This window comes from Marmota flaviventris, chromosome 15 (assembly GCF_047511675.1).
Source record: "Marmota flaviventris isolate mMarFla1 chromosome 15, mMarFla1.hap1, whole genome shotgun sequence".
Classification (NCBI taxonomy): Eukaryota; Metazoa; Chordata; class Mammalia; order Rodentia; family Sciuridae; genus Marmota; species Marmota flaviventris.
This window is the reverse complement of record NC_092512.1, coordinates 43,729,509-43,746,359: the sequence shown is the minus strand read 5'-3', so window position 1 is coordinate 43,746,359 and position 16,851 is coordinate 43,729,509. Positions and strand designations below refer to the sequence as shown.

General features: G+C 38.1%; 1 protein-coding gene across 3 annotated transcripts in view; it reads right to left on the bottom strand.

Annotated features, from left to right (window-relative positions):
* The window catches only part of Runx1t1 (RUNX1 partner transcriptional co-repressor 1), a 139,379-nt gene that overhangs the window by 3,711 nt on the left and 118,817 nt on the right, over positions 1 to 16,851 (bottom strand). For all 3 annotated transcript variants that reach the window (XM_071602249.1, XM_071602248.1, XM_071602250.1), the window contains 3 exons: positions 15,669 to 15,737; positions 10,311 to 10,501; positions 1 to 304 (listed from right to left, as the gene is read on the bottom strand). The exon at positions 1 to 304 is cut by the window's left edge and continues 3,711 nt beyond it. In XM_071602249.1, coding sequence (XP_071458350.1) covers positions 29 to 304; positions 10,311 to 10,501; positions 15,669 to 15,737 — 536 coding nt within the window. In that variant the 3' untranslated portion in view covers positions 1 to 28. The remainder of the gene's footprint in view (positions 305 to 10,310; positions 10,502 to 15,668; positions 15,738 to 16,851) is intronic.

Below are 16,851 nucleotides of genomic sequence, written 5' to 3'. Positions count from 1 at the left end.
CTTTCCTCCGACAGTTCTGAGTCCGTGTCTAGCGAGGGGTTGTCTCTATGGTGGAAGGGGTCCCCGGGGTGGTGGACCTCGGAGTGGCTGCTGGTGGTGTGTCCATCGGGCTCCCGGCCCCGCTGCTGGGTGTGACAGAGGAGCTGACTGCCGGCGTGTCCCCCTGCTGCGGGGCCTGCAGGGTCTGTCCACAGATGTGGTGGTGCTTTTCCCAGTCTTTGTGCTGGCAAAAGGAGCCACAGTATCGGGCTGTGTTACAGCCACTGCAGGTTTCACTTGCTTTACGGCCACAATTCCAGCAACTCTAAAGGAGATGGCAGAAGAAAGGGAGATCCCAAATGAATGCATGGTTGAGGCAAAAGTCTGATAAATACATTAGACAGTACCGTGCCCAACTATACCATTGCAGCTACACAGCTGGAATGCAAGCTTTAGGTGTATGTATGTGAATCTACGAGCTGAACACACAGAGGAGGCAGTGTTGGTTGATGAAATCATCATCCTAACTTTTCTGCTATCATTATAGCATCCAACAAATTAGAGGAAGAGCCTCCTTTCAATATTAACTCAAAAGTCCTTTCTTTTTAGGCTTGGCTATCTTCACATCTAGACTATTCCCTGTTGAAATATACTAACCAGCAATTTCTATATACAAATTGTTGTCCCTTTTAATACTGGTACCATGATGGCAGACACACATACACCATCCTAGACAGAAGCATCTTCCTTCCAGACACTAGCAGGAATCACAAAGGAAACACCAGACGTCTGCACTGGACTCAAGGAAATACAATGGAGTATGACAAAGGATTCAATTCTCGCCTCAATCCCAGGCTAGACAGGGTGAGGCAAGGCACTTGTAACCTTTCTGTGTGTTTAGTTCTTCTACTTCAGTTGTTAGGTGTAACATAACCAAATGCGAGGATGGTCTTAAAACAATCCCCTTCACCTCAGCAACCTGGAGGGCAGGATCCTTGGTTTGTTTTTGCTGATATTATAAACATCAGTGCCTCACCTATCAAGTAGATGCTAGATTAATAACTGTAAAATGAATAAATCAGATGAGGCCTAATGATTTAGTTTTGAAAAAGTGAGAAATTCTGAAACCAGATAAATAACAATTCTCATTGCATACAACACTTTCTGCCTGGTGCAACTCCTTTGCAACTTGAGGAAGTTCGAAGAGCAGAAGAAATTGGGGCTCATCTGTGAGTGAGAAGAACTAAACGCTGACCCTAGAAAGTCAGCTGCCCATCTCGGGTGGTGTCTTGCAAGATGTCAAAAAGGCACAGATGAGATTGCCTCAGACTATAAGATGAGCACCTCGTGAATCAAAGCACAGAGGTCAGAGAGCGAAGAACATCTATCTGGGTCAGATCTTAGGGAAGTTAGAACAATGGGTAAGGGACCCTTTCAGAAGGGGACTGAACCTCAGAAAGCGGACTTTTAAAATGTTCATTTACATGGTTAAATGTCCCTAGCTCCTTTGGCAGTATCAATTCCACTGTGAAATGCTGTGCCAAGTGATCTTAACTTTCCGCCATGCAGCATTTTATTCTTCATCTTCCCTGGTTTTGACTATTCTCTTGCAAAACAAATTTCTCACTATAGTCTGGTAACTCCAACAAGCTGAGGGTATGTAGTTATGTTACAATTCAAATGAATTTTTTAAAGCCCTGATATAGATAAGTGTCCCCACTGTGTTGTCTATATTTGTTTTACTTTCAACATGCTGGTTATGTGGCTCAAGGTGGGTTCATGAGCCTACTGAAAAGGACCCTGTGGGATATCAGCCCATCCCCTGGCATGTAAGCCTTTACCACTGTGCAAAATGTGCACACAACTGTTAGCAGTCAAACCTAACTTTTCTAACACCTCGAGGCTTTTGAATGCCAGAAGGCTGCGAACTCAAGAATTCCGGTTTAAACTTTTAGAAAGAGCTTAGCTCTACATTCTTATTTCTTTACCATTCAGAAATTATGGCCCAATGGGGGGAAAAACACAAAGAATTTATGGTCTCAAACTCTACCCACTAGAGGCATTTATATGAACTCAGAGGAGATCTAGAAACTTGGTCGATACATAAATGTTAGAAGCAAAAACAAAGCTAAAATAAGCAGTACTGGAACTTAGAACAAAGTCAGTTTTTTCTACTTGAGTTAAAGTAAATATCTCAAAAGCTGTAAATCTGTTATCAGAGGATTCATTATCATAACTAGAAGCCCTCTTCTCCCAAATTAATTCCACTGCATTGCATGGATGATGGTTCTACAATGATGTGAATAAACGTGGGCCCGATGCACCCTTCCAAGCAGTGAGATAGGACACTTCAGCGCTCTGAATGAAGTTTATTTCCCTGAGGTTTAACTTTTAGAAGATTGCCAGCTGGGTTCTGGAACAAACTCAGCAAATAAGCGATATTCCTAAATTACATCAGAAAATCCCAATTAGAGAACAGAGACCCAAATCCAAAACAATATTTTAAGGAAATTAAACATCTAATCTGAGTCAAGTGGCTTCTTTAGGAAATACCCTGGTGTGAGTCCTATCCGTTTTTTTGGCAGCGGCACATTTTGGCAGACACAAGGGTGGTAACTGCCCAATACTCAATGGCTCCTTCAGATTGAAATCAGATGTATGCAACATTCTCAATTTAAACTGATTAAACACACAGACTAAACCAGGTAATTACAAATGCATGTGTTGGGGAGTGGAAAGAGGAGACAGAATGGGGACTTCTTTATTTTTTAAAGTGTTTCCAAAGATGGGAACAATTTTACAAATAAAAAAAAAGTGGAACTGTTCCAAATACAGAAACAGATGTTTTGGATCGTGAAGCTGCTGGGAATTGAGGCTTCTTGCCTAGCATTGCCTGGTTCTGATCCAGGATTTAAGGGCTCTGGCTAGTTTTACCTCTAGTTCATTCTGATGTTGTTCGACTGTATTCATTTACCACCCACCACTGGGACAAAACAACCTTCGGCTCTAGGAAGGTACAACAGAGAACAAATTAAATGATCTGATAGGGGGGAAAAAAGAACCTTGCATATTTTTATTGCTCTTGACACAGTACTGCAATGAACATGTAGGGAACTTTAGCACATGTTCAACTAACAAAAATTTCCAAGTGCATATCCCTTTTTAAAAGCTCATTAGAAAACTGAAGATGCTTTCTCTTAATATCTCTCTCTCGGATGGCTTCACTGCATTTCCTGCTTCCTCCTGTAGGGCTGATGTCAGACCAGGGACACTCAGCCTCTGAAAAGTCATGATCCTAGCAAGAGAGATCAGCGCAGGATCCTGGGAGTACTCTAAGTGGGATCATGTTAAGTTTCCAAGCTTTCTTCAGCCCACAAAGGTGGAAGCTGCAAATTGTGTCTGTAACACACAGAGGCACAGCCGCAAAGGCAGGGATAAAGGTGGTCAACGTCTAATCAAATTTTACATGTTTCAGTTCCTGCTTTTTATAGTCAGATTAGTAGACCTTAGTAGTTGTTTTATTTTAAATAACTGAGCTTCTCTTTCAAGGTTCTCAGGAATGATGCTAGTGATTGAAATTACTGTGACAGTGTGTACAAGGTTCAGAAATACTCTTTTTACAGTACATTTCATTTCCTAAACTCATGTGGTTTAGAGTCTATAGTAGACTATACTAATCTATATTAGTCTATATTCCTTTTCTGGAATAAAGAATATTTTCTTACCTGACTGAAAAATGAGAACAAGTCATTTGGCCAAAGCTGGGCTGTGACTCTGATGAAGAGTCTAAGGCTGAACCCAAACCTCCACTTCACTAAATATACTAAACATGAGGCTACGTATGGACATAGAGGTGATAGATTGAATCTTCTGGAGGCCATAGCTGCATATCAAAGATTTTTGACTCTTTGTTTCCTATCAGCAATTCTTTTCTGCTCCAAAGAAAAACATTTCCTTTATCTTATTTTTGAAACACAGAATGGTCTTTCTGTCCTACCAGCAAAATATATCCCTTCAAGTCCTTACTGTTGAAAAGGACAAGAGATTTTCTCCTGAATTACTTTATGTTTCTCTAGGTCTGACACAGAATGAATGCTCAGTAAATTTAAGTGGAAGGATTATAAGTTTAAAATTTTCCAAATGTGAAGAACTCTACAGAAGGCAACACATTGACTTAAATGCACACTGAAATCACATTATAAACTTGCATCTCACTTGACAATTGAAAATCACTGTCACATTCATTTTGCAGCTCAAGAAACTGAGGTCCCTAAAATTTTCAAAGTTAAAAAAAAACTTGCTCAAAGTTACAAAGATAAGAAATGATATAGCCCAATATTTGAGTTCTTTAGGTATTTGGACTGCAAATCAAATTTTCTTTCCAAAATGCCATATTTTGTCAATTTCAGATTTTTTTAAATGTATTGTTGGAACAGAACAGATCTGATGGGCCCTTAATCCCTGAAAGTGGATGAAGGTTGGACCAGGAAATTGGAGGCATCAAGGACAGATGTCCTGGTGCGTAATAGAAAGGCACAGGCTGAGAACAAGGCTAACCTGTGTTCCATTCCAACTTAATCACTTAGTGGCTTTAGAACCTCAAGGCAAGTTCCTTAGACTCCTGGAGCAACGGTACCTGTAGAGCATAAATAAGAACTGCACAGGAGCATAAATAAGAACTGCGCAGGATTATTCAGGGTCATGTCAGTGCTGAGCAGTGTCTGAGGATCAGGAGGTCCAGAAGTGGCAGCAGAAGCCTCACTGGCTCCTCTTGGCTCGAGGTAGAAGAAAGCAAGAGTATATAAACCCCTGCTCCAGGCCCAGTGCCTCTCTGCCTTTACAGGAAGCTGGTGGCCCTGTCCAAACTGGATGCCTTCCCCACTGGCATGACTGCTACAGGGAATGAACATCACGTTTCTTCCCTTTACTTCATTAGTAACTAAAGCATTTTTACCTCCATCCTCACCATCCTCAGACTTTCTAAAGATTAATCACTACTGAGCACTTCCCCATTCCTCCTTTTTAATGTTCCTGATTCTGATTTCCAAGATACTAAAACTCTCTTTCTTGTACTGTAACTTCCTCTTTATTTCCCTCTAAGTAGTTCTCAAAGGGGGAGGGCCAACCAACACATATCCCCCTTCCTTCCTCTGCTCCCTTGTCAGATCTGATTTCAACCCTCAGGTGTAAGTGAATGACTCCCAAAACCATTTGTCCATCTCATCTTCCTGAGCTGCATTCTCTCAATTCCCTGCTTTGGATGGAGCCCCACCAGGGTGCTCCTGTAAGTCAGTGTTCCCTGCACTTGACTCTGGAGCCATTCATCGGTAACGCCCACTCCCAAGACTTGAGCATTTGATTGCAAGCTGCTCTACAGCCCCAGCAACCACTACACAAAGAACTCTACAGAACTCCACAGTCTTGACTTCTAGTCTCCACCCTGTGCTTTCTTATCTCATGGTTACTCCTGAATCTCCTCGGACCTCTCCTATTAGGATCATTTCTTTTTTTTTTTTTTTAATTTTTTATTGTTGGCTGTTCAAAACATTACATAGTTCTTGATATATCATATTTCACACTTTGATTCAAGTGGGTTATGAGCTCCCATTTTTACCCCATATACAGATTGCAGAATTACATCAGTTACACATCCATTGATTTACATATTGCCATACTAGTGTCTTGCCCCCCCATCTCTCTCTCTCTCTCTCTCTCTCTTTTTCTCTCTCTCTCCCCCACCTCATTGATCAAGCAAACTTTTATATATTAAATACTTGTCATCTAATGTCTATCCCTCAACCACCTTACAAAGTGGGTCACAAACATTATCCTAGTTTTGCAGGTGAGAAAACCAAAGCTCCAAGAAATAAGCAACTCAAAGTCAGTCCAAGGCCTGTTCTTTGTCCACTACCCCATGAACACCTATGAAATCAAACAGCAGGTCTTTTAATAAATAAAGCCAATATATAAAGAAAGCTAATGCTGGCATTACATTCCTGGTGAAATACATATTTCACTATAAAAAGTACAGAAAGTATCATACTGCTTAGGTTCTGTCCCAAGTACAGAGTCATTCTAACTGCGAGTAATAATAATTATTAGTCTATAAACTGAAATAAAGCTAGGGAACTAGGAAGAAATAATTGAGCAGAGTCCAATGAAGAAACAGATACACTAGTGCACAATTGGGGGAAAATAATTCTTACTACTGCCATGTGACTATTAAGAAGGTAGCTTACAAGGCAGGCAACCTGGGCTTAGGACAGCCCACGTGTACTGACTGTGAGATGCTAACAAGTGACCTAACCATTCCAAGACAACTTTCTTAACTGCAAATTGAAAAAAAACAAACAAACAAAAATAAAAATAGCTCCTTACTCTGTCAGAGCTGGTATGAGAAGAAAGAGCTAAAGTATATGAGGTAGCTCTGTATCACACCTGGCACTGAACAGAAACTTATTATAGGTCTTCTCATTTCATCACAGGCAAAACAAACTTCACAGAACCCTTTTTAACCCTGCTGCTGAACCCCCCCATTCCTGGTGCCTGGGATGGACAGCCAGGTTCACAGAAGTGGTCCATCCCAGCAGGAGCACCCTGTTTACTCTGAGAAGCATCCCAGTTTGGATGATAAATTAAAATGGGTCCTCTGTCCCTCACAAGTAATACCCTGTGTTAGTCATGCCTGCTCTGGGCATTCTTCCCTCTGGTCTTCTCAGTGAAACATTTTCAGCTCTTCTCTCCTCTTTCCATATTTTCTCTATCCTATGCTGCCAACTTTTCAGAACCACAGGTTTTTCTAAGCATGAAGGGCATGACTAGCTCCTTTTTATGTGATGTGAAAACTAAGGTACAGGAGGAGACCTAAATGCAGAAATTATAGAGCGAAGTAGTCAGATGTCTATACTTAAAACAAGCAGCACACTGGGACAGAACTCTAGTGTTCTAATTCTGAAGCACAAGTGCTTTCTCAAAGTCTCTATAAAGACCTTACACAACACACAAATACAAAATAATGTGTGTATTTATATCATCTACATGTATTTTTTTGCAGATGTGAATTATATAAATTATACACCTGATCATAAGAGGTGGGCTGATGTCTACAAGAGGTGGCTTCAAATAAAGAGGGGGAAAAGGAGAAGGGGATGTTGTTCCAGGCACAAGTTTAGCATATACTGTGCGAAGGATGACTGTGGAAACTTGAATAAATTCAAATATGCAAAAAAAATATGATTGTGTGAAATATGAGCAGATAATAATGCCTTGAGTTTTCACTCTTCAAACACTATATAATATTGTTGTTAAAACGGTTTTTAAACAACTCAGTTAGGCAGGTGAAGTGAAAGATGACTTGCTCAAGAACCCAAGATGGCAACAGAGGCTGGGCCAGAATCCAGTCTTGGGGCACTGCCCTTGGATTCCTTCTGCCACAGAGCAGGTGATCATCCAATCAGCTGAACATGGCCTTTAAATGTTGTGACCATACAACATCATCCAGACCAGGACACCTGAGAGTGGAAGGAAGCACTCTGAGCAGCTACATGAGGATGACATGTATAAACTGGGACTGGCCTACTCAAGCCAGGATGCAGGGCCATCTTGCAGTTCACCTTCCAATGCACAGCCCCAGTTCTCACATTCGACAAGATGAACTACTTAAGCTTCTGTGCTCTATTTGTCCTTTCCAGTAAACAGAGAAGACCTGTCTAGCTGGATTCAATAATTTATTAGAGCTTTTAAACGTTTTTAACTGGTGTTGCTTATGCACACATACAAAATGAGCAAAGGTTATCTTCCCCAGAACCCTTATACCTACGTTGGGTAGACTAAAGCCAGCAAATTTGTGAAAGTGGTTCAAGTAGAGTCAACTGATGTGTGTACCCTGAACCCTTTATGGCCCACTTCTTTCCTGACAAGCACATTTTCTCTTGCCCATTCTATCTCCTGGGTTTCTAGCCAGCACACCCAATTTTCCCCACCCCAGCACCACTACCAATCATCTTCATCTACCCATCATCCTCCTGAAACACTGAGACAGTCCCTCTTTTACATTTCCTCTAATCTCTTACCACACTGCAGTCTGAGTGATCTTTATCAACACCCATCAGTCACAGGGCCATCATGCTTCCAAAGACCAGCAAAGCTTCCTTTCCCATCCTTTCTCTTGTCCCCTGCACACGCCCACTGCCCCGGGAACCATCATAAGGTGGTGGGAGGTGGGGAGGGCAGCTGTTAATCCAGTCTTGATTAGCTTTAAGCACTGGAAGCCTTCACTTTAAACTTTATTATGACTCTTACAATTTGGTGATCCAACTCTCCCATTGAACTGTAGTTACCATGCATCGGTGACTTCTGTACCCTCAGTGCCAGCAATGTCCCTGATATATAATAAAAGCTCAGTAATTTGTTGAAAGAATAAATGAATAAATGAATGTAGTTTAATTCTATATGTAGCAAATAACCTACTTCCCTGGGTAGGTCACAAAAAGAAGGTCCACTAATTTCTGAATGCAGTTTTTAAATCAATAGCTGTTGCATTTAATGGGCATACATATATTTTTTTGAAGCAATTACTATCATGTCCAGGTCTTTTTTTTTCCCTAAAAAAATGAATCATTCACAACGTGTCTAAATCACAATGCTATGTGGGCTGAATTTGGGGTTGAATGGTTAATATTTAAGATAAATCCTGAATAAAAAAAACAGAAATTAGGTGAAAATTCTAAAATGTCCTGGACTAGACTAACAGATTCTCCTTCCTTTTGGGGTTCAGCCATAGTAAGGGCACTGTCTTCTAGCCCAAGGAAGCCAGAGTTTTCTGCTGTCCAGAAAGAGCCCAGGAAACTGTTTAGACTTGAGATCTGTTCGATACAACATATTACAATGATAAAGACTGTTGTCAAAATCATATTTTTTTTCTGCATAGGTTTTAGAATAAAGACACAAAGCTTATAGATACTGAAGAAATACAGCATATTATTGTGCAAACGTAAAGACTTACTAATTCACAATTTCTTCTTAGACATTTGTCTTTAGATTTTAGGGACCTACAAAAAAATGCTCTTAACAGCCCTAAAACATTCATGTGAAAGTGGTAATATCTGAAGAATGACAAATGTACCCTACAATGTTACTAACTTATACAAGTTCTCTTCAAAAGATGCTAATGAATTTTTTCAAAACACATAAACACAAAACAAAGTCCTTATATATCTTAGCTGCTAGATGCCAATAAAATTGAATTTCTGTCTAGTTTAATTCGACAATGGAAAAGTCAGCAGTTAAAGGGTAGATAAACTTTCCTTTGTCCCTCTCTTCCTGAGAAACTTTCAAATGTTGAAAATCAATTCCTTTTGTCCCCTTGTTATTCATCTGCTACACATTAAATAGAAACTCTGGGCATTGAGTGATTCCCGCAGGGTCTTTCATCTACAGAAAAGCCTGGTACAAATTAAATTCTTACTCTCCCTCACAAATTATAGATATGTATTATAGTAGACCATTGATTTATCAGTTCATGCCTTTGCAGAGTTCAGCTTTGTGAGACTAGCTAATTGTAGTCTTTTCTCTAAAGTTACTTTAGGGTTGAGGATTGTGATGCTGTATTAATTAACAAGGAACATTTCTTTGCTCTGATTTATAGGCTATATTGTAAAAAGTACCTTGTTACATTTTAGTTATTTACTTCCTAGATCCTTGAGTCATTCACACTATGTGTTGAGTGCATATGTGTCTATGTGTATGGGTGATCATTATTGCATGGGAATTATACCAAATAATATTATTTCTAATAGCAATGTAATGACCATCATGGTTATGACAAACATTATGAAAATACAGATTGTAAAATGTTTTAGAACTCTTTAGCTGATGCAAATATCATTTTATCGTTAACTTTAGGCCTAATAGAACTAATTTGGATTCCAGTGCTGCAGTAGGTCTTTGGAGACCATAGCTTATAGAATACAGCTCTATTAAATCCCTTTAAGGAGGAAACAATCAATACACATGTACACATGCGCGTGCGAGCACGCGCACACACACACACAGAGTCAGGTTTTGAGTGTCTCACTGATGGAGATGAAGCATTTCACCTTAATCTGATTCATCAAACATTTTAAAATCACTTTTGGCCAAGAATTTTTCCTTAGGTCTTTAATAAAGAAACAAAATTTGACCAGTTCTTGGTCAATTCCACAAGTGCTTTCTGACTTTCCCAAATTAAAATATTTTCCAAAAATTTTTATTTGTGATCTCCTGGATTGAAAAACGAGCAGTTTATAATGAAAACTGTAATGCTCACTTGGAAGCTCTACCAAATGCCTTACCTCACTTGAATCCTCCTGCTGATTGATAACCGCCAGTGCATCCTCTGCCGCCTGCCGCTTGGCTTCCGCCACCGTGCGCTCCATCTTGGCTCGCTCCGTCGTGATCATGTCATGGGCTTTCCGCTCAGCCTCAGACACGGCCTTCTGCAGCTCGGTCATCGCCTGGCGCTTCACCTCATTGACGGCCTCCTCTGTATGCCCATCGGGCGAACCAGACAAGAAAACATCTCTCAGTCCAGGACCTTGGACACTGATCCCTTTTTAACAGAATTTTATCCAACATGCATGACTCTCATCCAAATTATTGGGTGGTTCTGGCTAAGAAAATAGTAGATCTTTGAAATTCACTCAGGAGTGAGGATGTTTCCTTAACTTGTACTTCTGGAAGTATTTTTGAAATGCGTATAACATTGCTACAACTTTTCTACCAAACCGATGTCTCTAGAAATGAATCTGAGACCAGTGTATCATCAAGCGCAAGAACACCCACGGAAACCTTCCTGGATCATTCAGACACATAAAGAAGGTAGTCCACAACACTAAGATTATATAAATATAAAATGTTCACAGGTAAAGTTCTCAAAAAACAACAGAGAAAGAAGAAAAAATTTACATGTATCCAGATATGAGTGCAAATAATAATTTTGTTGGAAAAAAATAAAAATGAGTGAAAAGGTAACTTGGCAATGAATACAGACCTTTTAAATCAAGTCAATGAAACAGATGATCCAGTTTTCTTTAAGTCATTTTCTGAGTAATATAGATGTGCTTTTATAAAGCACATTTATAGACCTAATGATAAATTTAAAAAAAAAAATCTCCTATGTTTTAAGCAGTTGTCCATGGATTTCATCAAATCTACACCATAGTTCTGCATAACCAACTGTTGCACCAACAAACATGACTGAATCATACACTACAACCCAAAACGATCAGGCCTGAATGCAAACCTGCAAGGTGTCAAATTAGCTCTTTTTTTTTGGCTGTAGTAAGGGTGCAAATACTCAACTAATGTATAACATAAGATTGACAACTAAAACAAGTAATTTCCATTTAAAAAAATTAACGAACGTTCTAATTAACAAGGGAAAATATCCTCCTCCTGAATTAGTTTATCTAATTTTCATCTTTATTCAAAGCAAAATGACAATGATTAATTGAAAATTTAATAAGCAGTAATTATTAACTTGGCAAACCTAGTACCAATTAACACTCTATTAAAACTAATTATGACATGTTTCATTCAAGTGTTTGCACTTAATTGTTTCACCCACTTAAAAACCACCTTAATTAAATGTTCTGTTTAATTAAAAACATAGATTCCTAATAAAAATGTTTTACTGTAGATTAAAAACGTAAGAGATGTTAGTACTCCCTGGATTTCTTAAGTTCCTAAGGTTTATTTTGCATATCTGTAGCCCATGATGTGAGGAGCATCAGAAGCTCCCTACCAGAAATCTGCTGCCCTGACTTTTGTAGCTCTGTCACTTTGGCAGCATCAAACCTGAAATGCTTTCATTTGCAATTACTGTCCACTAGGTTTTACCAACTAAAGTATAAGAGAAAGATCCAGACTGGAAATATTAACCAAAATATGTTAAGCCTTTGTTAGTTGCTTCAAGGTATGTGACTAAAATCTGGATAGAATCAGGGTATTCCAGACAGAACTTATAGCATCTTCTTTACCAGGAGTCGAAAGATGCCTTTATTACCCCATCTTAAATGACTTGGGGCACCAGGGAAGGACTGCCCTTCTAACTACACAGCCAGGGTCTAATTTAGTTTGAATATTCAAGGTGAATTAAAATTCTATCTAAGTGGTAATACAGGACAATAATTTTTGCTTACGATCAAAGCTGTAGCTTGACTAATTGTATATGCAAATCAGGCAATTTATATTTAAATTATGCATTCCTATTCTAATCCCACAGGCATATACAGATCAGCAAAGAGAATTGGTAGGACATTTGCAAGGTGCTTGAATATTTATTACCAACTGCAAACATTCTCTGATCGTTTAAAAAGAAATATACTGAAGAAAACATTCAGTTGCAATTTTAAAACCATCTTTATGTTAGATTATTTTCCAGTTTTATAAAGATCCTTTGTAACTTCTGAGTTACATTTGTTGTCTTTGCTGTTGCTTTTAAAAATACTACTTTTAGGGAAAAACTGATGTGTTCAACATTTAGTAAGATTTCTAATCTTTAAAAATGTGCAATATTAATCTGTATTATTGGAGCAATGTGCAAAATCTGCATAGGGTCTGTAGATGAAATATAGTTTAGTATTGGGCTGGGGTTGTGGCCCAGTGGTAGAGTGCTTGCCTAGCATGTGTGAGGAGGCACTGGGTTTGATCCTCAGCACCATATAAAAATAAATAAATAAAATAAAGGTATTGTGTCCACAACTAAAAAATATAATAGTGTACTATCAATGTTCATGTCCTGGTTTTGGTAAATATTCTATAGTTATGTGAGAAAGAATATATTGTTCTTAGGAAATAAACATTAAAATGTTTAGGGTAAAAAGACATTGAATCTAAAACTTATTCTCAAATGGCTGTGTGTGGGCATACACACACACACACACACACACATATGTGGTAAAGTGAAGAATCTGGGTAAAAGCTACAAGAAAAATTTTTATATACATTTTTGCAACTTTTATGCAAGTTTGAAATCACTGCAAAGCAAAATGGTACAAAAACTATATGACACAATTTCAAGCACAATATATACTTTCTGCAATTATTTTCCATGTAAAAGGATGCATTGCTAGACTGCATCACATTTAGAACATTTTAGAGATCCACCACTTGGGTATTTTTCAAGTGCTTTAAATTTTATTTACTTTTGCTTCAAAGACAATGTGTAGTACTTTCATTGCAAAGACACACTTAATAGGTTTCTTCCATTTTAAAAAAAAAAAAAAAGTGTTTTTGCACAGCCAATTTTAGAATCCTAGGGAAAAAAAGCTTTCAAATTTTAACAAGCTGAGTGCAGATGTCACATTATGCCCTTGGTGTCTTCTTCAGGTTGGCTGTCTTGACACTGAGAACACCAGTAATGTCTTTTAAGAAGCAGATATGGATATTATAAGCAGATGCATAGTATAAGCAGTTATTGGAGATTTCCAGGTAAAACTGCTATCCATACTTTAGAGATTTAATATACTCTCTAAAATTTAACATGCACCCATAGAAAACTACTCCCAACCACTACCACTGTTCTTAAGTGGCATATTAGGAGCACTACTGTGAGAATATGAATTTAATCTGCACTATTAACAAATCATCAATGATAGCCACATCTAAAAATTAAATAATCTAAAAACATTTTCTCGATGATTAACCTGTCTTAAAGAGTGCAGTGACACAACAGGAAAAAAAAAAAAAAGCAGTGTTCTTTTTCTATTCTTTAAGTCCGCCAAACAAAAAGTGCATGAAGACTGGGTTCAGAGACCCACAAAACAGTTAAGAAAAATAATGGTAGATTCAATAGATTATAACATATCAAGTAGAAAAAACACTGATTAAGTGGAAAATACACAGCACAGTTCTGAATCTGCTTCCAATTGCTCACCACTTATGGTAGGACTTCCTTTGTGCTTAGCTATTCAAGTTGACTTTCCAACAAAGGTGGTATATTCAGAAAAATCTGTTCTCACTTAATAGCAGTCTAACAAAGACTTGAGCAGGTAATAGCACAGAAGGAATTTGGATTACACAAGACCTTACTGTCAACTTTTCTTTAAGAACTATCAAGAATTTAACTTAAATACACATTAAGTAAGGGGAACAGGAAAAGACTCTCCCCTCTCAACATAAAAAGTCATCCTTCTGCTGTCCAAACGACAATTCTTTATGCCTCTTACTTGAATAAGATGCACTGTCATCTTAAAAATGGAGAAGAAAAATGGTTAGGAGGAAGATGTAGCAACTCTCTCAGGTATCTGGCATTCAGCATATTTGAACAACTTGGAGAAATCATGTGACTTATTACCATAAATCAGGTAATACTATGTAGGTAAGCAACATACACATTTTAATATTTAAGCTGAATGAATCTATCTGATTTGCATATTGACAAGCAAGAGAACTTTCCAGTTCTTAATCTAAGCTACTGAACTTAGAGTACTATCAGATTTTAAAACTTCTTATCACACTTATAAAAACTGGTATTTCAGCCAGGCATCCCAGCTACTGTTGAGGCTGAGGCAGGAGGATCACAAGTTCAAGGACAGCCTTGGAAACTTAGTGAGACCCTGTCTCAAAATAAAAAAGACTGCAGATGTGGCTCAGTAGTAGAATGCCCCAGTATTACAAATAAATAATAATACATAAATAGTAAAAAACTGATATTTCTTAGAAAATCTATATTTGGATAAGATACAAGTGACCAGAGATTTGGCAAATTGCAGAGAACTACAAACACAGCTGAGTCAATCAAAACCCAAGGGAAGTCTTTTGTAGAAAAAACAACAAATAACCTTTGCCTTGATTCCTCCATTAGTGCTATCACCCCTACATCCATTTGACTCTGCACAAATGGCATTTCCCATTTTCCCACCTCAAATGGTCTAACAATTCTAACAGTTGGAGTTACAGCAGCTTAGAACCTAGTCAGGTTTTATGCAAGGTTTTGTGCAGCTGGAGTTCCACAAAGATTCTGCCAGATCTGAAATTCTTTAAGCCCAATAATCAGTTAAGGGGTCAGGAGAAGCTTCAAATCTACTGCAAAATATAGAGCAATACCTCTCAATGGAAAGCAGACAGTGCATATGGCAAGGAAAGACAGAAGGTTAGCAACTTTTGTCATTCAACTTAAAAAATAATTTAGCTCTGATCCATGAATATTAACTAGCACAAAAGATCAATTTTAAAGCTAATTGTGAACAAAAATTCTTAACACGTTCCTTAACAAGTCAACTGATTTGATGTGATTTTGTTTTTGAAGAGCAAAATGCTGAAGTATGCAATTTAATTTCTTTAAACACTGGATTTTTTTTTTCATCAAAGAAAACTGCATGTAAGCTAAGACCTCCTATGCCAAATTCCAGCCTGAAACCATTATAGCTCCTGAAAAAAGGGGTTTATAAAGGAAATATTGCCAGCCTTTCAATTATAATGGCACTAGCAGATGCTACTAAAATAAAAACTATTTCATGTTTTAATCAGGGCTGGTCTAAGAATATTAATGAGGTTTTTTTTGGTTTTGTTTTGTGTGTTTTTGTTTTGTTTTGTTTTTGCTATTGTTGTTAGCAGTAAAGTCCTTTCTTGTCATTCTTCACATCACTGCATTAACAACTGCACACAGCTGCCAGAACACTAAACTCGTGTTTTTAAACAATTCTTACCAGCTTTCTTCCAGATCTCCTCTGGCACATATCCAGATGCAGGCCTGTGAAGGAATTCCCGATGCGCATCTATGAAGAGGGTGGGAAGCGGGTAGAGAGAAGGGAGAGCACCATCAGCATCCTCACATCCTTATACAGAGTGAAGCAAGCAATGCCCTTCTCTTGGCTTTGCTACAAAAATGCAATTTTAAAAGGCTGAACATTTCACTTCTAGAAAATACACAAAAATAGCAAGACCAGTCATCAAAGCCCAGGGAAATAAGAGGGCCATTGGTCTACATGCCTCATATGTTCAAATCCAAAGCAACTTTCTTTCTTTAAAACGTATGCTGTTTGGGGACACTTCTCAGATTCTCTCACTGTGAGGATTTCTATAGGTATGTTTTATATTGTTAAATAGATTATATTTTTAAACTTTTCCTTTCAAGAGTCAAACTGATAGTTTAAAGAAAAAATAATCAAATGTCAGGATAATATAATTCCCACAGTGCTCCAATACTACTATCTTTCAATAAATGGTCAGCCCTACTTGATGGCTAACCAGTTCTCACACCTAATTACTTCTTAAAAATCTCACTAAGCATCAATATTTTTCATATGAATTAGATTATATGGATTTGACATCAGTGGAAACTAGAAAGACTCATTAGAATGAATTCACAGACATTCAGTTCACCAAACAAAGTTTGGTATGTGGCTTCCAGGAAAGGAAATAATGTATTGAAGACAACTTTTAAAGAATTTTAAAGGATAAAACATTTTAACTGTTTTGCTTCTTATGCTGTCAAATTTTAAAGGTTTGATGAAACTCATAATAAAGTAGATACAGGAATGCTAACTTTCAAAAGCACATGTTCACAGAAATGGCATGAACATCTTATATTTTTTATATAATGCTTGAATATATAGAGACATCTATAGCTAACATCTGCATGTCATGTCTTCCATATTGGATTTTTTTGGGGGAGGTGGGTACTGGGGATTGAACCCAGGGCACTTTACCACTGAGCTACACCCTCAGCCCCATTTTGAGACAGGATCTCCTTCAGTTGCTTGGGATTTCCTTAAATTGCTGAAGCTGACCTTGAACTTATGATTCAACCTCCCGGGTTACTGTGATTACAGGTATGTGCCACGGTGCCCAGCCCATATTGAATTTTCAATGAAAGCCTATATATTTGGG